The 27217-nt window shown below is 44.7% G+C and overlaps 1 protein-coding gene across 3 annotated transcripts in view; it reads right to left on the bottom strand.

Annotated features, from left to right (window-relative positions):
• Positions 1-17721, bottom strand: part of LOC110498318 (phospholipase B1, membrane-associated-like) — a 32535-nt gene extending 14814 nt beyond the window's left edge. For 2 of the 3 annotated variants that reach the window (XM_036955440.1, XM_036955441.1), the window contains exons 1-13: positions 17600-17721; positions 17367-17425; positions 17202-17277; positions 16970-17028; positions 16748-16815; positions 12302-12345; positions 11712-11832; positions 11379-11430; positions 4363-4443; positions 3750-3815; positions 2898-2989; positions 2535-2631; positions 2312-2413 (exon numbers count right to left, since the gene is read on the bottom strand). In XM_036955440.1, coding sequence (XP_036811335.1) covers positions 2312-2413; positions 2535-2631; positions 2898-2989; positions 3750-3815; positions 4363-4443; positions 11379-11430; positions 11712-11832; positions 12302-12345; positions 16748-16815; positions 16970-17028; positions 17202-17277; positions 17367-17425; positions 17600-17654 — 972 coding nt within the window. In that variant the 5' untranslated portion in view covers positions 17655-17721. Of the gene's footprint in view, positions 1-2311; positions 2414-2534; positions 2714-2897; positions 2990-3749; positions 3816-4362; positions 4444-11378; positions 11431-11711; positions 11833-12301; positions 12346-16747; positions 16816-16969; positions 17029-17201; positions 17278-17366; positions 17426-17599 lie in introns of all 3 variants that reach the window. The other variant, XM_036955442.1, reaches the window with a different exon arrangement.
• Positions 17722-27217: the final 9496 nt, after the last annotated feature.

Below are 27217 nucleotides of genomic sequence, written 5' to 3'. Positions count from 1 at the left end.
AGGGGTTTGGGAACGAATAGGCAGTCTGTTGTAGCATAGGTAGGTGTTAGGGAACAAAAACAGGTAGTCTTGGTGGTTGGGAATGTTGTAGGTAGGGCTTAGGGGGTAGGGGTTAGGGAACGAGCAGTTAGTCTTGGTGTTTGGGCCTGTTGTAGGTGTGAGTTAGGGGTAAGGAAACGAATACTGTGTAAATCTTTGTGGTTGGGCGTGTTGTAGGTAAGGGTTAGAAGTTAGGGTTTAGGGGGTAAGGGTTAGAGGTTAGGGTTTAGGGGGTAAGGGTTAGGGAACAAACATTTAATCTTGGTGGATGGGCTTGTTGTAGGTGTGAGTTAGGGGTAAGGAAACGAATACTGTGTAAATCTTTGTGGTTGGGCGTGTTGTAGGTAAGGGTTAGAAGTTAGGGTTTAGGGGGTAAGGGTTAGAGGTTAGGGTTTAGGGGGTAAGACTCCAGTCACACATGTCATAGACTGTTCTCTCTGCTACCTCACGGCAAGCGGCAACAGCTTCTACCCCCAAACCATAAGACTGCTGAACAATTTATCAAATGGCCACGTGGAGTATTTTGTTTTTACACTGCTGCTACTCGCTGTTCATTATCCATGCATAGTCACTTTACCCCTACCTACATGTACAAATTACCTCAACTAATCTGTACCCCTGCACATTGACTTTGTACTGGTACCCCCTGTATATAGCCTCATTACTAACCTGTACCCCTGCACATTGACTATGTACTGGTACCCCCTGTATATAGTCTCATCACTAACCTGTACCCCTGCACATTGACTCTGTACCGGTTCCCCCGGTGTTACTTTTTATTTTATTTTTTACTTTCATTTATTTAGTAAATATTTTTTTAACTCTATTTTTTTTAACTGTATTGTTGGTTAAGGGCTTGTAAGTAAACATTTCTTGGTAACCTATTGTATTCAGCATTTCACTGTGAGGTCTACTACACCTGTTGTATTCAGCATTTCACTGTGAGGTCTACTACACCTGTTGTATTCAGCACGTGACAAATAACACTTGATTTGATTGGATTTAATGGGTTATGTAAAAAGTCTAATAAACCCATGTAATATAGCCTACACCTTCACAATAAATCCATTATTTATTTTAGAAAGGTCTAAAGAAGCATGATATGAAGAAAATGTAGTCTATTACAGAAGAATAGAATAGCATACTCTGAGTTGTCTTTATGTTAGGTCCTGATCTGGCTAATCCAAATGGCTGTGGGCTACACTAGCTCTTTTAGCAGGCAAGAGTTGCTCAGAATTCCATGGCATTATTTATAGTATGTATGTTTATATTTATAGTATGTTTATAGTATAGACACAGGTACTCCTATATGCTTCATTTAGAGTTACAGGTACTCCTATATGCTTCATTTAGAGTTACTTACAGCGCATTCAGAAAGCATTCAGACCCCTTCCCTTGTTCTGCATTTTGTTACGTTACAGCCTTATTCTAAAATTGATTAAATAAATCCTCATCAATCTACACACAATACCCCTTAATGACAAGGCGAAAACAGGTTTTTAGAAATAAACATTTACATTTAAAAAAATACCTTATTTAAATTGGTATTCAGACCCTTTACTATGAGACTAGAAACTGAGCTCAGGTGCATCCTATAACAGGTGTCACTGTTGACAGTGCATGTCAGAGAGAAAAAACAAGCCATGAGGTTGAAGGAATTGTCCGTAGAGCTCTGAGACAGGATTGTGTCGAGGCACAGATCTGGGGAAGGGTACCAAAAAATGCCTGCAGCATTGAAGGTCCCCAATAACACAGTGGCCTCCATCATTCTTCAATGGAAGAAGTTTGGAACCACCCAGACTCTTCCTAGAGCTGGCCGCCCGGCCAAACTGAGCAATCAGGGGAGAAGGGCCTTGGTCAGGGAGGTGACCAAGAACCCGATGGTCACTCTGACAGAGCTCCAGAGTTCCTCTGTGGAGATGAGAGAACCTTCCAGAAGGACAACCATCGCTGCAGCACTCCACCAATCAGGCCTTTATGATAGAGTGGCCAGACGGAAGCCACTCCTCAGTAAAAGGCACATGACAGCCCGCTTGGAGTTTACCAAAAGGATTCTCAGACCATGAGAAACAAGATTTTCTGGTCTGATGAAACCAAGATCGAACTCTTTGTCCTGAAGGAACAAACGATTAGTCTGGTTGAGCTTGTTGTAGGTAGAGGTTAGTGGTTAGAGAACGAACAGATCGTCTTGGTGGTTCTGTGTGTTGTAGGTAGGGGTTAGATGTTAGGGGTTAGTGGTTAGGAGTTAGAGGTTCATGGGTAGGGAACGAACAGGCAGTCTTGGTGGCTGGGCGTTTTGAAGATAGGGCTGCAGAACCACAGCAAAGTCCTCTTTGAAGAAGCGGTCGCTTTCCAGAAGCTTCTCCAGCCTCCACTAGAAACACAATGAGAGATAGGTATAAATAGAGTATCATGACTGGAAACACAATGGAAGATAGGTATCAATAGAGTATCATGTCAAGGGTACTCAGTGGAAGATAGGGAAGTGTACACACAGGCTGCATGCTGGGAGAGAGCAGGGGTGGGCCCCAATCAGGCCCTTGAGGACTGGAGTTGCCCACCCCTTGGATAGAGGGCTGTATCAACACACACCTGAAATTCAAAGTTGAGTTCTATAAGTTCCTTCAGGTCAGTAGAGTTATCCTCTGGTAACACCAAGCAGGAGCAGAACCTCCTTGGTAGAGATTACAACATTTCAGTAATTTAACCCCAACCCCTAACCTCTAACCCTAGTTCCTTCAGGTCGGTAGATTTATCCCCTGGTACCACCAAGTGGGAGCAGAAACTTCGTGGTAGAGATTACAACATTTAAAGACACTTGAGTGGAATTGTATCAAGGTTAGGGAGAGCAGTCCTACTTTTGGAGTTCACAGCCGATGGAGGGCCTCTGAACTTCTCTGAGAGTCTCCATGGGAAGGATCTGAACGATGTTCACTATCATCCTAGGGACCTGAGTTAGAGAGAGAGAGAGAGAGAGAGAGAGAAAGAGAGAGAGAAAGAGAGAGAGAGAAAGCGAGAGAAAGCGAGAGAAAAAGAACGAGAAAGCGAGAGAAAAAGAACGAGAAAGAGAGAGAAAGAAAGAGAGAGGGAGAAGAGAGGCGGAAGAGAGAGAGGCGGAAGAGAGAGAGGGAGAAGAGAGAGAGGGAGAAGAGAGAGAGGAAGAAGAGAGAGAGGAAGAAGAGAGAGAGGAAGAAGAGAGGGGGAAGAGAGAAGTGGGAGAGAGAAGAGAGAGAGAAAGAGGGGGGAGAGAAAAGAGACGGAAAGAGAAATCAGTGAAGAACAAAGGACAACAAAATAGAATCACCTTCAGTGCATAATAAAATGTTACAAAATAACTTGAATATACCTCGTTCATCATTGTTTCAAGCATCTGTCATACCACGTTCATCATCGTGTCACGCATCTGTCATATCTCGTTCATCGTGTCACGCATCTGTCATACCTCGTTCATCATCGTGTCAAGCATTTCTGTCACACCTCGTTCATCATCGTGTCAAGCATTTCTGTCACACCTCGTTCATCATCGTGTCAAGCATCTGTCACACCTCGTTCATCATCGTGTCAAGCATCTGTCATACCTCGTTCCTCATCGTGTCAAGCATCTGTCATACCTCGTTCCTCATCGTGTCAAGCATCGGTCATACCTCGTTCATTTTTGTGTCAAGCATTTGTCATACCTCGTTCATCATTGTGTCAAGCATCTGTCATACCTCATTCATCATTGTGTCAAGCATCTCTGTCATGTAGTAGATGAAGTTGTCCGCTGAGAAGAGAGTCTGGAATATTAATAAACCGTATCAGTTTTACAGCCGTGAGAACAGCAGTGCAGTATTTTCCTGTTTAATATACACCGTTAATTACTCTGTCAGATAATCTGGTTTAGTTAACAAACATGGCAATGTATCTAAAGTAGGGCAGAAAGGCTAATGGGCAGGAGTGACTGCATCTACTGGGCAGGAGTGACTGCATCTACTGGGCAGGAGTGACTGCATCTACTGGGCAGGAGTGACTGCATCTACTGGGCAGTAGTGACTGCATCTACTGGGCAGTAGTGACTGCATCTACTGGGCAGGAGTGACTGCATCTACTGGGCAGGCGTGACTGCATCTACTGGGCAGGCGTGACTGCATCTACTGGGCAGGCGTGACTGCATCTACTGGGCAGGCGTGACTGCATCTATTGGGCAGGCGTGACTGCATCTACTGGGCAGGAGTGACTGCATCTACTGGGCAGGATTGACTGTATCTAATGTGTAGGAGTGACTATCTAATAGGTATGAGGGACTTTATATTCAACAATCTATGAAAAAATACATTGCCTTACTTTGTTTTTACAATAATCACAGATGTCATTCATTCCAATAAGGACTGTCACCAGCTTCCAATCTTCTTTGTAGTTCAGACCCTGAAATATAGTAATATTATGTAATATAAATGCATTTTGTAGTTAATCTCTGCATGGAAAGGCACACTTACGACTTGAACACTCCAGTGCACAAGTCCGAAAACGTACAGTTTCTGGAAGTGTCCAGCCTTGTAACGGCCCTCCACACGTCCCGTATTTCTCCGATAACGAAACACTTTTGTTACAGCCTTAAAATATATTAAATAGTTTCCCCTCCTCATCAATCTACACACAATAACCATAATGACAAAGCCAAAACAAGTTTAGAAATTTTGCTAATTTCCAAATAAAAAATTGAAATATCACATTTACATACAGTGGCTTGCAAAAGTATTCACTCCCCTTGGAATTTTTCCTATTTTGTTGCCTTACAATCTGGAATTAAAATGGATTTTTGGGGAGATTGTATCATTTGATTTACACAACATGCCCACCACTTTGAAGATCCCCCCCCAAAAAATTGTGTGTGAAACAAACAAGAAATAAGACAAAAAAAATAGAAGACTTGAGCATGCATTGCTATTCACCCCCCCAAAGTCAGAGCCACCTTTGGCAGCAATTACAGCTACAAGTCCAAGACGGCGTAGCAGTCGGACATTTAGTCTTGTCCCGTCCTGTCCTGTGTAAATATCCTTTTACAATTTTTTTGGGGTATATATTTAGTATATATTTTAATCTCACTTTCCATCTAAGGACGGAATATACTCTCATGTAACTCGCCTCACCCAATGTGGTACGTATCTGCTATTTTTATACCTTAGAACCAGAACCTCCATCAGAAGCTAGCCAGCGAGCTAGCTACTATTCAGTCAGTTAGCCACTGCTAGCGGTCCTCACCGTTAACTCGGACATCAGCCAGCCTCAGCTCGGTCAATACCTGCCAGTCTGCACAGCGCGATATCAACCCAAAGCATATCAGACTGCTTTTTCTCTACCACATCTCCGGATTCGTACCGCAAGCTTTGGACCTTTACACCGGATCATCGCAGCTAGCTGCAATCCGATTGGCTACTCCTGGCTAACGTCTTCGTCCCGAAATAAGCACCAGTTAGCCTTGAGCTAGCCTCGAGCTAGGCCCATCTCCCGGCTAGCCAAAGAAGTCCACCAGCTAATTCTTGGGCACCAATACCGCTTTTGCCAATTGGCCTGGACCCTTTATTGCCGACACAAGGCCCTGACAGTCGATCACGACTGGTCTGCCGACGTAATCTTCTGAGGTGTTTTCAACAGGCTTTTCCGTTGTGACGTCGCCGAAGATCCATCTGCTGGCACGGCCCGCTAGCTTTCTGAACCGCCGTGTCTCCAGGTTGCTTAGTAGCAACTAACGAACATCCCCCTGACTCACCTATCGCTGCTCATTGGACCCTATGATCACTTGGCAACTCATGCCTCTCCTTAATGTCAATATGCCTTGTCTTCCGCTGTTTAGGTTATTTTTTTTTCTCTCACTGTAGAGCCCCCAGCCCCACCCTAAATGACTTAGATAGCTATTTTGTCACACCCTCCCTCCACACATGCAGAGACCTCACCTGGCTTAACTTGTGCCTCCAGTGGCGCAACCGCTCTCATTGTCACTCAATGCCTAGATTTACCTCCACTGTACTCACATCCTACCATACCCTTGTCTGCACATTATGCTCTGAATCTATTCTACCACGGCAAGAAATCTGCTCCTTTCATTCTCTGTTCCCAACGCACTAGACGACCAGTTCATATAGCCTTAAGCCGTACCCTTATCCTACTCCTCCTCTGTTCCTCTGGTGATGTAGAGGTTAACCCAGGCCCTGCAGCCCCCAGCACCACACCTATTCCCCAGGTGCTCTTATTTGTTGACTTCTTCTTCCCAAGTTTGTTTTATTCACTGCTTTAGCACACTCCGCCAACCCTGATGTCCTAGCCGTGTCTGAATCCCGGCTTAGGAAGGCCACCAAAAATTCCGAAATTTCCATCACCAACTACAACATTTTCCGTCAAGATAGAACTGCCAAATGGGGAGGAGTTGCAATCTACTGCAGAGATAGCCTGCAAAGTTCTGTCATACTATCCAGGTCTGTGCCTAAACCAACAAAAAAATCCACCTTTCCAGAAATTAGTCTCTCACCGTTGTTGCTTGTTATAAAACCCCCTCAGCCCCCAGCTGTGCCCTGAACACCATATGTGAATTGATTGCCCCCCATCTATCTTCAGAGTTTGTACTGTTAGGTGACCTAAACTGGGATAAGCTTAACCCCCCAGCCATCCTAAAATCTAAGCTAGATGCCCTCAATCTCACACAAATGATCAAGGAACCTACCAGGAACAACCCTAAATTCGTAAACATGGGAACCCTCAAAGATATCCTCCTGACCAACTTGCCCTCTACATACACCTCTGCTGTCTTCAACTAGGATCTCAGCAATCACTGCCTCATTGCCTGTGTCCAAAATGGGTCCCTGGTCAAACAACCACCCCTCATCACTGTCAAACACTCCCTAAAACACTTCAGTGAGCAGGCCTTTCTAATCAACTTGGCCTGGGTATGCTGGAAGGATATTGACCTCATCCCTTCAGTAGAGGTTGCTCTTTAAAAGTGCTTTCCTCATAATCTTAAGTAAGCATGCAAGCAAAAGCATGCAAGCAAAAAATGGAGAACTAACAACAGATGTACCCCTTTGTTCACCCCAGACTTGACTGCCCTTAACCAGCACAAAAATCGATGCTAATGCTGTAGCGTACAGCATTAGCATCGAATAGCCCCAGCGAAATGAAACTTTCAGGGAAGTCAGGAGCCAATTTACACAGTCAGTCAGGAAAGCTAAGGCTAGCTTTTTCAAAAAGAAATGTGCATCCTGTAGCATTAATTCCAAAAATGTCTTGGGACACTGTAAAGTCCATGGAGAATAAGAGCACCTCCTCCCAGCTGCCCACTGCACTGAGGCTAGGAAACACTGTCACCACCAATAAATCTACGATAATCGATCATTTCAATAAGCATTTTTTCTACGGCTGGGCATGCTTTCCACCTGGCTACCACTACCCCGCCCACTAACCCCCTGCAGCAAATTTCCAACCCTTCTCCTTCACCCAAATCCAGACTGCTGATGTTCTGAAAGAGCTGCAAAATCTGGATACCAACAAATCAGCTGGCCTAGACCCTCTCTTTCTAAAATTATCTGCCAAAATTGTTGAAACCCCTATTACTAGCCTGTCCAACCTCTCTTTCGTATCATCTGAGATCCCTTAAGATTGGAAAGCTGCCGCAGTCATCCCCCTCTTCAAAGGGGGAGACACTCTCGACCCAAACTGTTACATCTATCCTACCCTGCCTTTCTAAAGATTTCGAAAGCCAAGTTAACAAACAGATCACCGACCATTTCGAATCCCACCGTACCTTCTCCACTATGCAATCTGGTTTCCGAGCTGATCTCAGCCACGCTCAAGGTCCTCAACAATATCATAACTGCCACGGATAAAAGACAGTAGCACTGTGCAGCCGTTTTCATCGACCTGGCCAAGGCTTTCGACTCTGTCAATCACTGCATTCTTATCGGCAGACTCAGTAGCCTTGGTCTCAAATTACTGCCTCGCATGGTTCACCAACTTCTCAGATTTTTATTGTATTTTACCTTTATTTAACCAGGCAAGTCAGTTAAGAACAAATTCTTCTTTTCAATAACGGCCTAGGAACAGTGGGTTAACTGAAGTGGGTTAACTAAAAATACATCCTCTGGGGCAAAGCTTCCTGCCATCCAGGACCTCTATACCAGGTGCTATCAGAGGAAGGCCCTAAAAACTGTCAAAGACTCCAGCCGCCCTAGTCATAGACTGTTCTCTCTGCTACTCCACGGCAAGTGGTACTGGAGCGCCAAGTCGAGGTTCAAAAGGCTTCTTAACTGCTTCTACCCCCAAGCCATAAGACTACTGAACAGCTAATCAAAGGGCTACCCAGACCCCTCTTTTACGCTGCTGCTACTCTCTGTTTATTATCTATGCATAGTCACTTTAACTCTACCTACATGTACATATTACCGCAATTACCTCAACTAACCGCCCCCCCCGCACACATCTGTACCGGTACTCCCTGTATATAGCCTCCACTTGTATACGAAATGATTCAGTCTGGTTTGAGACTCCATCATAGCACTGAGACTGCACTTGTGAAGGTGGTAAATGACCTTTTAATGGCATCAGACCGAGGCTCTGCATCTGTCCTCGTGCTCCTAGACCTTAGTGCTGCTTTTGATACCATCGATCACCACATTCTTTTGGAGAGATTGGAAACCCAAATTGGTCTACACGGACAAGTTCTGGCCTGGGTTAGATCTTATCTGTCGGAAAGATATCAGTTTGTCTCTGTGAATGGTTTGTCCTCTGACAAATCAACTGTAAATTTCGGTGTTCCTCAAGGTTCCGTTTTAGGACCACTATTGTTTTCACTGTATATTTTACCTCTTGGGGATGTCATTCGAAAACATAATGTTAACTTTCACTGCTATGCGGATGACACACAGCTTTACATTTCAATGAAACATGGTGAAGCCCCAAAATTGCCCTCGCTAGAAGTCTGTGTTTCAGACATAAGGAAGTGGATGGCTGCAGACTTTCTACTTTTAAAAGAGAGATGCTTGTTCTAGGTCCCAAGAAACAAAGAGATCTTCTGTTGAATCTGACAATTAATCTTAATGGTTATACAGTTGTCTCAAATAAAACTGTGAAGGATCTCGGCGTTACTCTGGTCCCTGATCTCTCTTTTGACAAACATATCAAGACTGTTTCAAGGAGAGCTTTTTCCATCTACGCAACATTGCAAAAATCTGAAAGTTTCTGTCCAAAAATGATGCAGAAAAATTAATCCATGCTTTTGTTACTTCTAGGTTAGACTACTGCAATGCTCTACTTCCCGGCTACCCGGATAAAGCACTAAATAAACTTCAGTTAGTGCTAAAGACTTTCTCCTAAAGAGCTCAATTTTTATGGAATGGTCTGCCTACCCATGTGAGAGATGCAGACTCGGTCTCAACCTTTAAGTCTTTACTGAAGACTCATCTCTTCAGTGGGTCATATGATTGAGTGTAGTCTGGCCCAGGAGTGTGAAGGTGAACGGAAAGGCTCTGGAGCAATGAACCGCCCTTGCTGTCTCTGCCTGGCCGGTTCCCCTCTTTCCACTGGGATTCTCTGCCTCTAACCCTATTACAGGGGCTGAGTCACTGGCTTACTGGTGCTCTTTCATGCCGTCCCTAGGAGGGGTGCGTCACTTGATTGGGTTGAGTCACTGATGTGATCTTCCTGTCTGGGTTGGCGCCCCCCCCCTTGTGTTGTGACGTGGTGGAGATCTTTGTGGGCTATACTCGGCCTTGTCTCAGGATGGTAAGTTAGTGGTTGAAGATAGTGGTGTGGGGGCTGTGCTTTGGCAAAGTGGGTGGGGTTATATCCTTCCTGTTTGGCCCTGTCCGGGGGCATCATCGGATGGGGCCACAGTGTCTCCTGACCCCTCCTGTCTCAGCCTCCAGTATTTATGCTGCAGTAGTTTATGTGACGGGGGTGCTAGGGTCAGTTTGTTATATCTGGAGTACTTCTCCTGTCTGCGGCTATGGAATCCTGACCTGTTCACCGGACGTGCTACCTGTCCCAGACATGCTGTTTTCAACTTTCTAGAGACAGCAGGAGTGGTAGAGATACTCGGAATGATTGGCTATGAAAAGCCAACTGACATTTACTCCTGAGGTGCTGACTTGCTGCACCCTCGACAACTACTGTGATTATTATTATTTGACCATGCTGGTTATTTATGAACATTTGAACATCTTGGCCATGTTCTGTTATAATCTCCACCCGGCACAGCCAGAAGAGGACTGGCCACCCCGCATAGCCTGGTTCCTCTCTAGGTTTCTTCCTAGGTTTTGGCCTTTCTAGAGAGTTAAATATAAATACATTTGATTTGATTTGATATACACGTCAGCTACTACATAAATTGAAATGACTGCAACACTCAACAAAGAGCTGCAGTTAGTTTCAGAGTGGGTGGCAAGAAATAAGTTAGTCCTACATTTTTCTAAAACTTAAAGCATTGTATTTGGAACAAAACACTCACTAAACCCTCAACCTCAACTAAATCTTGTAATAAATCATGTAGAAATTGAGCAAGTTGAGATGACTAAACTGCTTGGAGTAACCCTGGATTGTAAACATGGTCAAAACATATTGATGCAGTAGTAGCTAAAATGGGGAGAAGTCTGTCTATAATAAAGTGATGCTCTGCCTTCTTAACAACACTATAAACAAGGCAGGTTCTACAGGCCCTAGTTTTGTCGCATCCTGACTACTGTTCTGTCATGTGGTCAGGTGCCACAAAAAATGACTTGCAATTGGCTCAGAACAGGGCAGCACGGCTGGCCCTTGGATGTACACAGAGAGCTAATATTAATAATATGCATGTCAATCTCTCCTGGCTGAAAGAGGAGGAGAGATTGACTTCATCACTACTTTTTTTATGAGAGGTATTGACATGTTGAATGCACCGAGCTGTCTGTCTAAACTACAGGCACACAGCTCAGACACCCATACATACCCCACAAGACATGCCACCAGAGGTCTCTTCACAGTCCCCAAGTCCAGAACAGACTATGGGAGGCGCACAGTACTACATAGAGCCATGACTACATGGAACTCTATTCCACATCAGGTATCTCACGCAAGCAGTAAAATTACATTTAAAAAACAGATAAAACCCCTTATAGAACAGCGGGGACTGTGAAGCAACACACACACACACACTAGATGTGGTGTAGTGGTGGAGTAGGGGCCTGAGGGCACACAGTGTGTTGTGACATCTGTGAATGTATTGTAATGTTTTTAAAATTGTATAAACTGCCTTAATTTTGCTGGACACCAGGAAGAGTCAATAATAAATACAATTAGCCAATAGGAAGGTGTCTGTGAACAGTGATGAGGCTTACTGGGTAGGACCTAAACGTGTCGATCATATGTCTGGTCTGGTCAGAGACATTCCTGAGGGGAAAAAACATCAATAAAATATTAATGATTTAACATATATTCAGACCAAACCATCTAGCTCTCTCTTGTTACACACACACACACACACACACACACACACACACACACACACGCACACACACACACACACACACTTATCTGGAAAAAGCTTTGAGGTTCATTGGTTTTGCGTCAGTAATAAAGTGTTATCATAGTTATGAAAGTTAATAAACAAACATTTGAACCCAAAGTACACACTGCTTGTTATTTCACAAGCCATTCAGTCAGTCCCTCACAGAGAGTTGTGTCCTGTCACAGCAAAGTTGAATCCTGTCTCATTGATGCTAGTAGGGAAGCCATGGAGCGTCCACCGTGGAGCCGGACCCAGCAGCTCGGGGTTAAACAGCTTGAAAATGTCTGGAACCACAGAGAAATAGAACCTTACTCATGTCAGTGGCGGTTCTAGACCATTTCAACTGGGGGGGGGGGGGGGGGGGGGACAAGCTTGGCCAGTTGTACTGTTAGAGGGGCCAGTTACATTAGATGTAATTGTTGTCATATCGTTTTCTTCACTGCCTTGCAGGCATTAGCAGGCAAAAGGCCATGTTCATAATCATCATCGTTGCCACTGTCTAATAACGGATGTAAAAAAAGAACGATAGCAACAATTAGTTATGTAAAAATTATTTCATACTCCACATCTAGGGGGGCCACAAGGGGGTCCAAAATTGTTGTCACAGGGGCACTGGCCCCCCTGCCCCCCCCCCCCTTTAAAACTGAAAACCAAAAATATGCAAAGAGCAATTCTAAACATGTATGTTATGTTCATTTTCAATTCAATTTTATCTCTGGTAATGAAAACAGTAACACTTATATTGTAACTTACTTGCAAGTGTGATGACATCTTGATAAGTTCCATAACCTCCAATACTGTATAACACAAAGAAAAGGGACAATGAACTGACACCGATACCTACCCTTAACCAGAACCCCTAATCCTAACACAAAGAGGGTCAAGGGTCAAGATCCAAGATGGCGTAGCAGTCGGACGTGTGTTTGTCTTGTCCCTTCTTGTCCCATGTAAATAGTCGGTTTCATCGTTTTTTTCGTATATATTTTCATCTCACTTTCCACCTACGATCTAAATATACTTTCCTGCGACCTGCCTTACCCAATGTGGTACGGATCTGCTCTTTTTTATACGTTATAGCTGGAACCTCCATCAGCAGCTAGCCAGCTAACTAGCTACTAGCTATTTGTCACTGTTAGCCACGGCTAGAGGTATTCACCTTGGAGACCAGCCAGCTTTAGCTCGGTCAATACCTGCCAGTTTGCACAGCGCAACCCAAAGCATAACGGACAGCTTTTCTCCACCACATCACCGGATTCCTGCCGCAACCTCTGGACCATTACACCGGATCATCGCAACTAGCTAGCTGCAACCGTGTGGCTACCGCTGGCTAACGCCTCTGTCCTGAAGCAAGCACCTTGAGCTAGCCTCGAGTTAGCCTTGAGCTAGCCTCGAGCTAGGCCCATCTCCCGGCTAGCCGAAGAGGTATACCCTCTAATTCATGGGCTACAATACCTCTTTTCCCAATTGGCTTTGACCCTTAATTGTCGACATGGAGCCTCGCCGATCCATCATGACTGGTCTGCCGACATAATCTTCCGGTGTGGTTTCAACAGGCTTTTCCATTGCGATGTCACCTAAGACCCATCTGCTAGCCCCGGCCCGCTAGCTTTCCGAATGCTGCGACTTCCACTCGCCTAGCATAGTAGTGACTACTGGACTCACCTATTGCTGCTCATTGGACCCTATGATCACACGAGCTACACATAAATCTCTCTAATGTCAATATGCCTGGTCTTCTGCTGTTTAGGGTAGTTGTTTTATTTCACTGTAGAGCCCCTAGTCCAGCTCAACATGCCTTAGATAGCTCTTTTGTCACACACCCCACACATGAGACCTCACCTGGCTTAGCTTGTGTCTCCAGAGATGTCTCCAAATTCTCATTGTCACTCAATGCCTACGTTTATCCCCACTGTACTCGCACCCTACCCTTGTCTGTACATTATGCCCTGAATCTATTCTACCATGCCCAGAAATCTGCTCCTTTCATCATCTGTTCCCAATGCACTAGACGACCAGTTCATATAGCCTTTAGTCTAACCCTTATCCTACTCCTCCTCTGTTCCTCTGGTGATGTAGAGGTTAACCTAGCCCCTGTAGCCCCCAGCATAAGACCTATTCCCCAGGCGCTCTCATTTGTTGACTTCTGCAACCATAAAAGCCTTGGCTTCATGCATGTTAACATCAGAAGCCTCCACCCTAAGTTTGTTTTATTCACTGCTTCAGTACACTCCGCCAACCCTGATGCCCAACCCTGATGTCTGCTGTTGAAAATCCAACTTTCCAGAAATAAGACTCTCAATGTTGCCGCTTGCTATAGACCCCCCCCCTCAACCCCCATCTGTGCCCTGGACACCATATGTGAATTGATAACACAAATTATCAAGGATTCTACCAGGGACAACCCCAAATCCATAAACATGGGCACCCTCATAGGTATCATCCTGACCAACTTGCCCTCTAAATACACCTCTGCTGTCTTCAGGATCTCAGCAATCACTGCCTCATTGCCGGCGTCCGTAATGGGCCTCACCAGGATCTCAGCAATCACTGCCGGCGTCCGTAATGGGCCTGCGGTCAAACGGCCACCCCTCATCACTGTCAAACACTCCCTAAAACACTTCAGTGAGCAGGCCTTTCTAATCGACATGGTCTGGGTATCCTGGAAGGATACTGACCTCATCCCATCAGTAGAGGATACTTGGTTGTTCTTTAAAAGTGCTTTCCTCGCCATCTTAAGTAAGCATGCCACAAAATGTAGATCTAAGAACAGATATAGCCCTTTGTTCACTCCAGACTTGACTGCCCTTGACCAGGACAAAAACATCTTGTGGCATACTGCATTAGCATCGAATAGCCCCCGTGAAATGCAACTTTTCAGGGAAGTCAGGAACCAATATGCTCAGTCAGTCAGGAAAGCTAAGGCTAGCTTTTACAAACAGAAATTTGCATCCTGTAGCACTAATTCCAAAAAAGTCTTGGGACACTGTAAAGTCCATGGAGAATAAGAGCACCTCCTCCCAGCTGCCCACTGCACTGAGGCTAGGAAACACTGTCACCACCAATAAATCTACGATAAGCATTTTTTCTACGGCTGGCCAAGCTTTCCACTTGGCTACCACTACCTCGCCCACTAACCCCCCGCAGCAACTTTCCAACCCTTCTCCTTCACCCAAATCCAGACTGCTGATGTTCTGAAAGAGCTGCAAAATCTGGATCCCAACAAATCAGCTGGCCTAGACCCTCTCTTTCTAAAATGATCTGCCAAAATTGTTGAAATCTCTATTACTAGCCTGTCCAACCTCTCTTTCGTATCATCTGAGATCCGTTAAGATTGGAAAGCTGCCGTTGTCATCCCCCTCCTCAAAGGGGGAGACACTCTCGACCCAAACTGTTAGTGACCTATCCTACCCTGCCTTTCTAAAGATTTCAAAAGCCAAGTTAACAAACAGATCACCGACCATTTCGAATCCCACCGTACCTTCTCCACTATGCAATCTGGTTTCCGAGCTGATCTCAGCCAAGGTCCTCAACAATATCATAACTGCCACAGATAAAAGACAGTAGTACTGTGCAGCCGTTTTCATCAACCTGGCCAAGGCTTTCGATTCTGTCAATCACCGCATTCTTATCGGCAGACTTGGTCTCAAATTACTGCCTCGCATGGTTCACCACTGCAATCTGTATGCTCTCGTTGGCTGGCCTTCGCTACATATTCCCACTGGCTCCAGGTCGTATATATGCTAGGTAAAGCCCCGCCTTATCTCAGCTAACTGGTCATCATAGCAGCACCCACCCATAGCATGCGCTCCAGCAGGTATATTTCACTGGTCACCCCCAAAGCCATTCCTCTTTTTTGCCGCCTTTCCTTACAGTTCTCTGCTGCCAATGACTGGAACAAAAAAAAATCCCTGAAGCTGGAGACTCATATCTCCCTCACTAGCTTTAAGCACCAGCTGTCAGAGCAGCTCACAGATCACTGTACCTGTACATAGCCCATCTGTAAATAGCCCATCCAACTACCTCATCCCCATACTGTTATTTTTTTATTCTCCTTTGCACCCCAGTATCTCTAGTTGCACATTCATCTTCTGCACATCTATGACTCGTGTGTTTATATTGCTAAATTGTAATTATTTTGTCACTATGGCCAATTTATTGCATACAGTCAATAACACAATATAAAAAGTGTATGTTTGTTTATTCCATGTGTAACTCTGTGTTGTTGTTTGTGTCACACTGCTTTGCTTTATTTTTACCAGGTCACAGATGTAAATGAGAACTTGCTCTCAACTGGCCTACCAGTTTAAATAAATGTGAAATAAAAAAATACATCCTCTGGGGCCAAGCTTCCTGCCATCCAGGACCTCTATACCAGGTGCTGTCAGTGGAAGGCCCTAAAAACTGTCAAAGACTCCAGCCGCCCTAGTCATAGACTGTTCTCTCTGCTACTCCACGGCAAGTGGTACTGGAGCGCCAAGTCGAGGTTCAAAAGGCTTCTTAACTGCTTCTACCCCCAAGCCATAAGACTACTGAACAGCTAATCAAAGGGCTACCCAGACCCCTCTTTTACGCTGCTGCTACTCTCTGTTTATTATCTATGCATAGTCACTTTAACTCTACCTACATGTACATATTACCGCAATTACCTCAACTAACCGCCCCCCCCCGCACATTGACTCTGTACTGGTACCCCCTTTATATAGCCTCCACATTGACTCTGTACCGGTACCCCCTGTATATAGTCTCCACATTGACTCTGTACCGGTACCCCCTGTATATAGTCTCCACATTGACTCTGTACCGTAATACCCTGTATTTAGCCTCCACATTGACTCTGTACCGTAATACCCTGTATATAGTCTCCACATTGACTCTGTACCGGTACCCCCTGTATATAGCCTCCACATTGACTCTGTACCGTAATACCCTGTATTTAGCCTCCACATTGACTCTGTACCGTAATACCCTGTATATAGACTTGCTTGTTATTTTATTGCTGCAGTTTCATTATATTACTTTAATTTTTTTAATTTTTTTACTTATCTATTTTACTTAACACTTTTATTTTTATTTTATCTTAACTTCTTAATTAAAACATTGTTGGTTAAGGGCTTGTAAGTAAACATTTAACTGTAAGGTCATGTGACACATAACATTTGATTTGAGTTCAACTTTAATTGTTGTTGAAGTAAAAATCACCTCCATGAAACATGCCGATATTCAACAGGGACTGACAGAATGGTGGAGCCATTGGCAGCAATAGCTGTCTGCAACAGAGACACACAATTCATTCACTACATTGGCCAGAGACAATATTCACCACATTGATCATAGACAATATTCACTACATTTGTTAAGGAGGAAAGTGACATATTTACTGAGATGAATAGCTACTAATGGTGGACAGTGAATTCCACCCACCGTTAGAGAGTCCCCCAGAGCTGCTATGACTTTGATATCTGCAGCTTTCACCAACTCCACTGGAATCAAAGGACATCAGCATTAACAACACAAAGACTGTTTGGCTGCAGTGTTCGGAAACAACTTTGGCCGGTGTGTTTTTCTCTCAGTTGAATTAAGGACAGCGTTTTGTGATTTGACTCACCCGAGGTTGAGAAGGAGAGGAAAGGACAGGAGGAGAGGAGAGACTCACCTGAGGTGGGAACCGTGGGAGAGGGGCTCATGTCTGGGCAGTGAAAGACAGGGTGTATTGTGGTCGCAGGGAACTCCTGGACACCAAGACAATAATAAACATGTCTGATGAACTAGCTGATGTAGCTACGGCGATGTTTGTGGAGGATGTGTGAATCTACAGTACCTTTAGATTCTCCTTCACTTCATTCTGAGGCTGGTTGGACTCCTGCCACCTTTCGTTGCCTTGGAGAGAAATTATTAGGAAGTAAACATACATATGTACATACTGATGTGCAATTTTGTATGGAATGCATGTAACATTCTATTGAGGCTTTGAATAATGTGATGCTCTGTCATTTCAGGAACTTAAAGTATTGATAAATATAACGGTCTCTCTGGAAAACAACCTGTACTTACCATGAACACAAAAGCAGGCTAGTATACAGGCTGAAAACAGGACTGTAGCAATCATGATCTGTTCCCTCCCTGGACAGTGTTTTAAATGAGCTGTTATCTGGAATCATTGACTTTGAGTGCACCTTATCACAGCTGTATAAATACTAATAATGTGGCAAAGTCTGCCTTGCAGTCATTATTGTAGAAAGTAGCGATATGATGTTCTCAACTATATCTGATTACATAATGGTGGAAGGCACTTAGAAAATAAATGAATACCATGTAGTGAAATGCATAGATCAGACTGCTTTCAATAGGCATGGTTACTCAATATGATTCATTTAATTTCCCCATTTGTAAACTTATGGCCCAAACCAGGAAATGATTTAATATTTTTATCATGATTTGAGGTATTTTTAACCAGGAAAGTCAGTTAAGAACAAATTCCTATTTTAAATGATTGCCTAGGGACAGTGGGGTTAACTGCCTTGTTCAGAGGCAGAATGACATATTTTTACCTTGTCAGCTCGGGGATTCGATCTTGCAACATTCTGGTTACTAGGCCAACACTCTAACCACAAGGCTACCTGTCGCCCCCAATGACCCAGGTGCAGACAGTGTTGAAGAAACATACGTTTATTCTTTAAACAGGGGCAGGCAAACGACAGGTCAAGGCAAACGACAGGTCAAGGCAGGCAGGAGTCAATAATCCAGATAGGGTGTAAGGCACTGGAACAGCAGGCGGGCTCAGGGTCAGGGTCAGGCTCAGGTCAGGGTCAGGCAGAGGTCAATAATCCAGAGAGGGTGTACGGCACCGGAACAGCAGGCGGGCTCAGGGTCAGGGTCAGGGTCAGGTCAGGCAGAGGTCGGTAATCCAGAGAGGGTGTAAGTCACCGGAACAGCAGGCTGGGTCAGGTCAGGCAGGAATGGTCAAAAACCAGGAAACAGGGACTATAGCAAAGACAGGTGCAAGGGAAACCACTGGTAGGTTTGAACGACCAAAACAAACTGTCACAGACAGACAGAAAACACAGGTACTGTATAAGTACCCAGGGGATAATGGGGAAGATGGCCGACACCTGGAGGGGGGTGGAAACAAGCACAAGGACAGGTGAAACAGATCAGGGCGAGACAGTTATTTTCAATTGGGTGATGTCATGGGATGAGGTCATAGTTATTTCCTGGGGAAGGTAAATAAATGGAACTCAGTACATTCTGCCGTAAAAAAAGAAAAAAATATAACACTAAATGGGGCTAGAAACTTACAAAATGCAGAAATGGACAGAAGAGGAAATACACGGAGCGTTTTGCATGTATTTATATTTCGCTGTAGTTTGCCAACCACGGACCCTGGACTATGGGCATGCTTGTTATCCGATTTGCTTGCTGAAGGCAAAGCACAACTTTCGATTTCTTACATACTCATAATGGTATTATTTAATGTGCTTGCTGAATGCAAAGCATAACTCTAGATTTTGTACATACTCATTATAATTTGATTTCTTTACCCTGCTCTAGTTTAAATGATTTAAGCTATGAACACGAAACCAGTTTCCAAATGTCCAGACTGCCCCAACTCGTATTGCTTGAATATCATATACTCCCAATGCATTTCAATGGCAAACAAAGGCTCATAGACATAAAAAAAAAGCTCACAGGCTTCAACATCAGGTTTATTACACTACCAGTGACAAGTCTCCTTATTTATTAGGGAAACAGTGGTTAGTAATGTATATAACTGGGGAGCCACGCGATGCTGCAAAGCAAGGTGGTTCTTCGAATGGAGCCTTCTGATAAAACCCTCCCAATTTACTCAATAGAATAGTACATTTAGTATAATTGTTTGAGGGGAAATGTACTTTTATTTACTTCAACGTAGCACAATCGCTGGAGCAATCGCTGGAGCAGCGCTTAACAAGGCTAGCTCTGTTGCTAGCACTTCAACAAGCATGACTTTGAAAGGGCAGAACATAGAACCCAGCTCGTTGTCGGCCTTGCAATCATCCCTACAGAAGGGCATGGAGGAAATGGGTAGAGTCAGCACCATTCTTGAATCTCTTGAATCGGATGTTTCTCAGGTCAAACAATCTCAGATGGATATGCAAGAAGATGTATCTGTCATATCACAGAGGCTAGATGAGGCAGAGCAGCCAACCGAGACAGGCACCTCAATTTAAGACTTTTAGGGGTTAAGGTTTGGAGGATTGCAAGCCGAGGGATTGCGGGAGACTAATTATCTCGGAGGCTCTGGGGGTGGATCTGGATGAATCAGGTTCAACGAGTCCACTGTTCCCTAGCACCAATACCACATGAGAATCAGCCGCCTAGATCGACATCATCTCAGGTATCTGGAGAGAGAGAGAGTACTGGTCGCTGTGAAGGGAATGTATCGGGAGAAGAGAGAGTACTGGCGCTGTGAAGGGAATGTATTGGGAGAAGAGAGAGTACTGGCGCTGTGAAGGGAATGTATCGGGAGAAGAGAGAGTACTGGTCGCTGTGAAGGGAATGTATCGGGAGAAGAGAGAGTACTGGTCGCTGTGAAGGGAATGTATCGGGAGAAGAGAGAGTACTGGTCGCTGTGAAGGGAATGTATTGGGAGAAGAGATAGTACTGGTCACTGTGAAGGGAATGTATCGGGAGAAGAGAGAGGTGACCTGGAAGGGCTGCAAGCTATCATGCAATGCAAATTAATTACTTAAAAATCATACAATGTGATTTTCTGGATTTTTGTTTTAGATCCCGTCTCTCACAGTTGAAGTGTACCTATGATAAAAATTACAGACCTCTACATGCTTTGTAAGTAGGAAAACCTGCAAAATCGGCAGTGTATCAAATACTTGTTCTCCCCACTGTATGTTGATGTGGGACGCTGTCCTCAAACAATCTCATGGCATGCTTTTGCTGTAAAGCCTATTGTAAATCAGACAATGCCGTTAACTGATATAAGACCCTTGTATGTACCTAAATGTTTAATATCCATAATTTTTATGATTATTTACTTGAATTGCACGCCCTCCAATTTCACCGTAGGTTGTCGAAAGGTGTCCCGCTGGCGGGAAGTCTAGACCTAAGTTAACCAGGTTAAAGATGGTATACTTGATAAAACTAGTCATTCTAAAACTGTACCAAGGGACAGAGCAGCGACACACCTATTAATGAGGGATCTGGGTCAGGTAGATATATGGAGGCTTGTCAATCCTAGAGAGAAGGAACATATGTTTTATTCACACAGCCATACATCTCATTCCAGGATAGATTACTTCCTAATTTACAAGAGTATGACAAAAGAGGTGATAGATAGTAAAATAGGGGTTATTGATTTGACTGACCACACAACAGTGTGATTATGTATAGTAGTTGAGGTTGATATGGCTAAGGAAAGCATTAGATGGAGGATGAATACATTCTTATTTCAAGACAAAACATTTCACGTTTCACCTCAATGACGATGGTAAGTTTTTTTTTTAAACAAACATTTGTTCCACTGACAAATTGAGTACAGTATGGGAGGACTAAAGCTTATGTTAGGGGCAAAATAATAGCACAGACCAGTAGAAAGAAAAGGAAAGATAGAGAGAGTTGAAAAACTCAAATTAAAATTAAAGAGCTGGAAAACAAGTCTGTGATCTGAAGTTTCAATTACAAGAGATCTATAACAAAAAGGCTGAATATGCAATTTTTCGGCTGAGGACAAACTGACAAAGTTAGTAAATTATTGGCTAGACAATTGAAACAAAAAGACACCAGTTTCGTAATACCTACTTTCAAAAATGGAAGTGGGAGGTAATGACTGGTACAAAATATATTAACAATGTGTTTTGTGACTTTCATTCAGCTCTTTATAAGTCTGAATGTTACTGAGACCCAACAAAATGTAATGCCATTCTTTATGAGATATAGCTTCGGAGGGCAGGAGGTGGATGTGTAACAGTATTACTTTAAACAGTCCCCTCGCCCATACCTGGGCGCGAACCAGGGACCTTCTGCACACATCAACAGTCACCCTCAAAGCATCATTACCCATCGCTCCACAACAGCCGCGGCCCTTGCAGAGCAAGGGGGAACCACTACTTCAAGGTCTCAGAGCAAGTGACGTCACCAATTGAAACGCTATTTAGCGCACACTGCTAACTAAGCTAGCCGTTTCACATCCGTTACACTCACCCCCCTTTTGACCTTCCTCCTTTTTCCGTAGCAACCAGTGATCCGGGTCAACAGCATCAATGTAACAGTATAAGTTTAAACCGTCCCCTCGCCCATACCCGGGCGCGAACCAGGGACCTTCTGCACACATCAACAACTGACGCCTACGAAGCGTCGTTACCCATCGCTCCACAAAAGCCGCAGCAACCAGTAATCCGGGTCAACAGCATCAATGTAACAGTATAATTTTAGACCGTCCCCTCGCCCATACCCGGGCGTGAACCAGGGACCTTCTGCACACATCAACAGTCACCCTCGAAGCATCGTTACCCATCGCTCCACAAAAGCCGCGGCCCTTGCAGAGCAAGGGGGAACCACTACTTCAAGGTCTCAGAGCAAGTGACGTCACCGATTGAAACGCTATTTAGCTTACACTGCTAACTAAGCTAGCCGTTTCACATCCGTTACAGATGCTACTATACTAAAATCTGAGATAAGAACAGCCCTCACCAGGATTAGACAGCTACCCAGGTGGATGCTACTATACTAAAATCTGAGATAAGAACAGCCCTCACCAGGATTAGACAGCTACCCAGGTGGATGCTACTATACTAAAATCTGAGATAAAGAACAGCCCTCACCAGGATTATTAGGCTTCCCAGTTTGATACTCTGTTACTAAAATCTGAGACAACAGCCATCACCTAAATGAAGTATGGAAAGTCACCTGGATGTCACGACCTCCGCCGAAGTCGGTCCCTCTCCTTGTTCGGGAAAGGAGAGAGACCGGAGGTCGACGTCACCGGTCTTATAGCCATTGCCACTCCACCTTTCATTTTCCATTTGTATTGTCTTGTTTTCCCGCACACCTGGTTCACATTCCCTCATCAGACTAAGTGTATATTACCCTCTGTTTCCCCCATGTCTGTGTGTGGAATTGTTCTTTGTGTAGGGTGTTACGCTACAGGCTGACTTGCGCTAGGTTTGTTTATAACATAGGTTTGTTTGTTTTATTTAATCCGGTTCATGTTACCGTGGTTGTGCTTTGTGCTGCCTCGCCTGTGCCTTTGGGCCAGGGTGTATATTAAAGCTGTTATCACCCATCTTTGCTCTCCTGTGCCTTTGGGCCAGGGTGGATATTAAAGTTCTCCTGTTATCACCCATCTCTGCTCTCCTGTGCCTTTGGGCCAGGGTGGATATTAAAGTTCTCCTGTTATCACCCATCTCTGCTCTCCTGTGCCTTTGGGCCAGGGTGGATATTAAAGTTCTCCTGTTATCACCCATCTCTGCTCTCCTGTGCCTTTGGGCCAGGGTGGATATTAAAGTTCTCCTGTTATCACCCATCTCTGCTCTCCTGCGCCTGACTTCCCGGCAACCAGTCACTCACCCCTTTACACTGGATTAGAAGGCTTCCCAGTTGGATGCTCCTATACTAGAATCTGAGATAAAAACAGCCATCACCTAAATGAAGTCTAGAAAGTCACCAGGATTAGACAGCTCTCCAGTTGAGTCCTGTAACAGGAATTGTGACATATTAACTCCTTTATCAACACCTGGAACTGTGTACGCAGGAGATCTGGAACTGGAGCAGCTACACTTAATAAGGCACTCATCTCATTAATTCTCAATAAGGATAGAGACCCCACTGACCCAGGGAGTTTTCGCCCTTTCAGTGTAATTGGAGTTGATTGTAAGGTGCATTTATCAAGTGGGTTAAGGTATTATACTCCAATCCAAGAGCAGCGGTTCTCACAAATGGTATGATCTCTTCCTTTTTAAAAATCTGTTGAGGGGAACCCAGCTGGGTAGTCCTCTCTCACCTCTACTTTTTACTGTATTTTTGGAGCCCTTGGCAGCAGCAATCAGAGCTGATTCAGGAATCAAAGGAGTGATGGGAGGTGCCAGAGAGCATAACTTGTCAGCATAATATGCTGACAATATATTGTTACTTATTAAGGGAACCGGCCACAACAATCTCTTTGGTTTTGAACACAATTGACATGTTCTCACAGATATCTGGTTATAAGATTAATTGGCAGAGGCTATGCCTGTATCCAAATTCTGTCATTCTGTTGTAATTACTTCATTACAGATCAAATGGGTACCATCAGGGATGAAATAACTGGGTATAAAATTGAGCAACAAACTACAGAATGTCGTGCAAATTAATATGATGCCACTACTACAAAAAATAAAGAATACTTTGATAAATGGAGGTTGCTTAATCTTACTTTATGGGGTAAAATAAATACTGTTAAAATGGTTGTGGCCCCACAGTTTAATTATGTGTCCATGATGCTCCCTGTGGCCATTTCTCCCTTACTATTTAAGATGGGGAAAAAAACAGAAAAATTGTGAACTTGTTGTATGCTCCAATGGATAAAGGAGGACTAGCATTACCCAAAGTAGAACTATACAACATATCATTTGAAGTAGCCAAATTGGCCAGACACTGGGACAATTATGATTCCCATTTGGGATTTACTCAGATTGAGAGGTCTATCACAGCCCTGTTTAAACCTACTGAGGCATTATCACAAAAAAAGTATTCAGAGAGAGTCAACTGAAGAGGCTAACCCAATCCTACAACATTCCCAAGAGGTATGGGTTAAGATGCATTAGATGTTTGGATTTTATTCTTCCGTATGGCACAACCCATCGGTTACATAGGAAAATGTATCTGGGAGGTATGGCTTAGACAAGGCCTGCATGCAGTAGGGGATCTATATATGAGAAAGGAACGCTTATGCTGTCATACCCTGACCTTAGAGAGCCATTTTATTTCTCTATTTGGTTAGGTCAGGGTCGATTGTGGGGTGGGCATTCTATGTTTTGTATTTCTGTGTGTTTGGCCGAGAGTGGTTCCAATCAGAGGCAGCTGTCTATCGTTGTCTCTGATTGGGAATCATACTTAGGCAGCCTGTTTTGCCATCTTAGTTGTGGGTAGTTATCTGTGTTAGTGGCCTGTATAGCCCTAGTAAGCGTCACGGTCGTTTTTGTTGGTGACATTTATAACATTAAAAGAAAATGTACCCTCAACACGCTGGACCTTGGTCCTGTCATTTCCCTGACGACGTTCGTGACATATGCCCTATCAGGACCTGAATGGAAAGGAGATTTCTGGAAATACATACAACTAAGGAACTGCATGGGGTCTCTTATGAGTATTTTGTAATTGTATTTGTATTTATTATGGATCCCCATAAACTGCTGCCAAAGAAGCAGCTACTCTTCCTGGGGTCCAGCAAAATTAAGGCATTTACACCATTTTAAAAACATTACAATACATTCACAGATTTCACAACACACTGTGTGCCCTCAGGCCCCTACTCCACCACTACCACATATCTACAGTACTAAATCCATGTGTATGTATAGTGCGTATGTTATCGTGTGTGTGTGCATGTGTCTGTGCCAATGTTTGTGTTGCTTCACAGTCCCCGCTGTTCAATAAATTTCCAAGATGGCGTAGCAGTCAAGACGTCTTTGTCCTGTCGTGTCCCTTGTATATATCGTTTGACATATTTTTCGTAGCATATCCAAATATTTTGCTAAACCTCATCTAAATACTCTCCTGCAACCCGCCTCACCCAATGTGGCGTGGATCTGCTTTTATTTCCTAAAGTATTTATATTTACTTCGGATCTGGACTCCCTCAACTGAAGCTAGCCAGCTAACTACGATTGCGCAACCAGGGGTGGAAAAACCTTGGATCATTGTTACTCTAACTTCCGCGACGCATATAAGGCCCTGCCCCGCCCTCCTTTCGGAAAAGCTGACCACGACTCCATTTTGTTGAACCTGCCTACAGACAGAAACTAAAACAAGAGGCTCCCACGCTGAGGTCTGTCCAACGCTGGTCTGACCAAGCTGACTCCACACTCCAAGACTGCTTCCATCACGTGGACTGGGACATGTTTCGTATTGCGTCAGATAACAATATTGACGAATACGCTGATTCGGTGTGCGAGTTCATTAGAACGTGCGTTGAAGATGTCGTTCCCATAGCAACGATTAAAACATTCCCTAACCAGAAACCGTGGATTGATGGCAGCATTCGCGTGAAACTGAAAGCGCGAACCACTGCTTTTAATCAGGGCAAGGTGACTGGTAACATGACCGAATACAAACAGTGCAGCTATTCCCTCCGCAAGGCTATCAAACAAGCTAAGCGTCAGTACAGAGACAAAGTAAAATCTCAATTCAACGGCTCAGACACAAGAGGCATGTGGCAGGGTCTACAGTCAATCACGGACTACAGGAAGAAATCCAGGCCAGTCACGGACCAGGATGTCCTGCTCCCAGGCAGACTAAATAACTTTTTTGCCCGCTTTGAGGACAATACAGTGCCACTGACACGGCCTGCAACGAAAACATGCGGACTCTCCTTCACTGCAGCCGAGGTGAGTAAGACATTTAAACGTGTTAACCCTCGCAAGGCTGCAGGCCGAGACGGCATCCCCAGCCGCGCCCTCAGAGCATGCGCAGACCAGCTGGCCGGTGTGTTTACGGACATATTCAATCAATCCCTATTCCAGTCTGCTGTTCCCACATGCTTCAAGAGGGCCACCATTGTTCCTGTTCCCAAGAAAGCTAAGGTAACTGAGCTAAACGACTACCGCCCCGTAGCACTCACTTCCGTCATCATGAAGTGCTTTGAGAGACTAGTCAAGGACCATATCACCTCCACCCTACCCGACACCCTAGACCCACTCCAATTTGCTTACCGCCCAAATAGGTCCACAGACGATGCAATCTCAACCACACTGCACACTGCCCTAACCCATCTGGACAAGAGGCATACCTATGTGAGAATGTTCATCGACTACAGCTCGGCATTCAACACCATAGTACCCTCCAAGCTCGTCATCAAGCTCGAGACCCTGGGTCTCGACCCCGCCCTGTGCAACTGGGTACTGGACTTCCTGACGGGCCGCCCCCAGGTGGTGAGGGTAGGCAACAACATCTCCACCCCACTGATCCTCAACACTGGGGCTCCACAAGGGTGCGTTCTGAGCCCTCTCCTGTACTCCCTGTTCACCCACGACTGCGTGGCCACGCACGCCTCCAACTCAATCATCAAGTTTGCGGATGACACAACAGTGGTAGGCTTGATTACCAACAACGACGAGACGGCCTACAGGGAGGAGGTGAGGGCCCTCGGAGTGTGGCGTCAGGAAAATAACCTCACACTCAACGTCAACAAAACTAAGGAGATGATTGTGGACTTCAGGAAACAGCAGAGGGAACACCCCCCTATCCACATCGATGGAACAGTAGTGGAGAGGGTAGTACGTTTTAAGTTCCTCGGCGTACACATCACAGACAAACTGAATTGGTCCACTCACACAGACAGCATCGTGAAGAAGGCGCAGCAGCGCCTCTTCAACCTCAGGAGGCTGAAGAAATTCGGTTTGTCACCAAAAGCACTCACAAACTTCTACAGATGCACAATCGAGAGCATCCTGGCGGGCTGTATCACCGCCTGGTACGGCAA

The sequence above is a fragment of the Oncorhynchus mykiss genome, chromosome 19 (assembly GCF_013265735.2).
Source record: "Oncorhynchus mykiss isolate Arlee chromosome 19, USDA_OmykA_1.1, whole genome shotgun sequence".
Classification (NCBI taxonomy): Eukaryota; Metazoa; Chordata; class Actinopteri; order Salmoniformes; family Salmonidae; genus Oncorhynchus; species Oncorhynchus mykiss.
The sequence above is the reverse complement of the archived record's forward strand: the minus strand, read 5'-3'. Positions and strand labels throughout refer to the sequence as shown.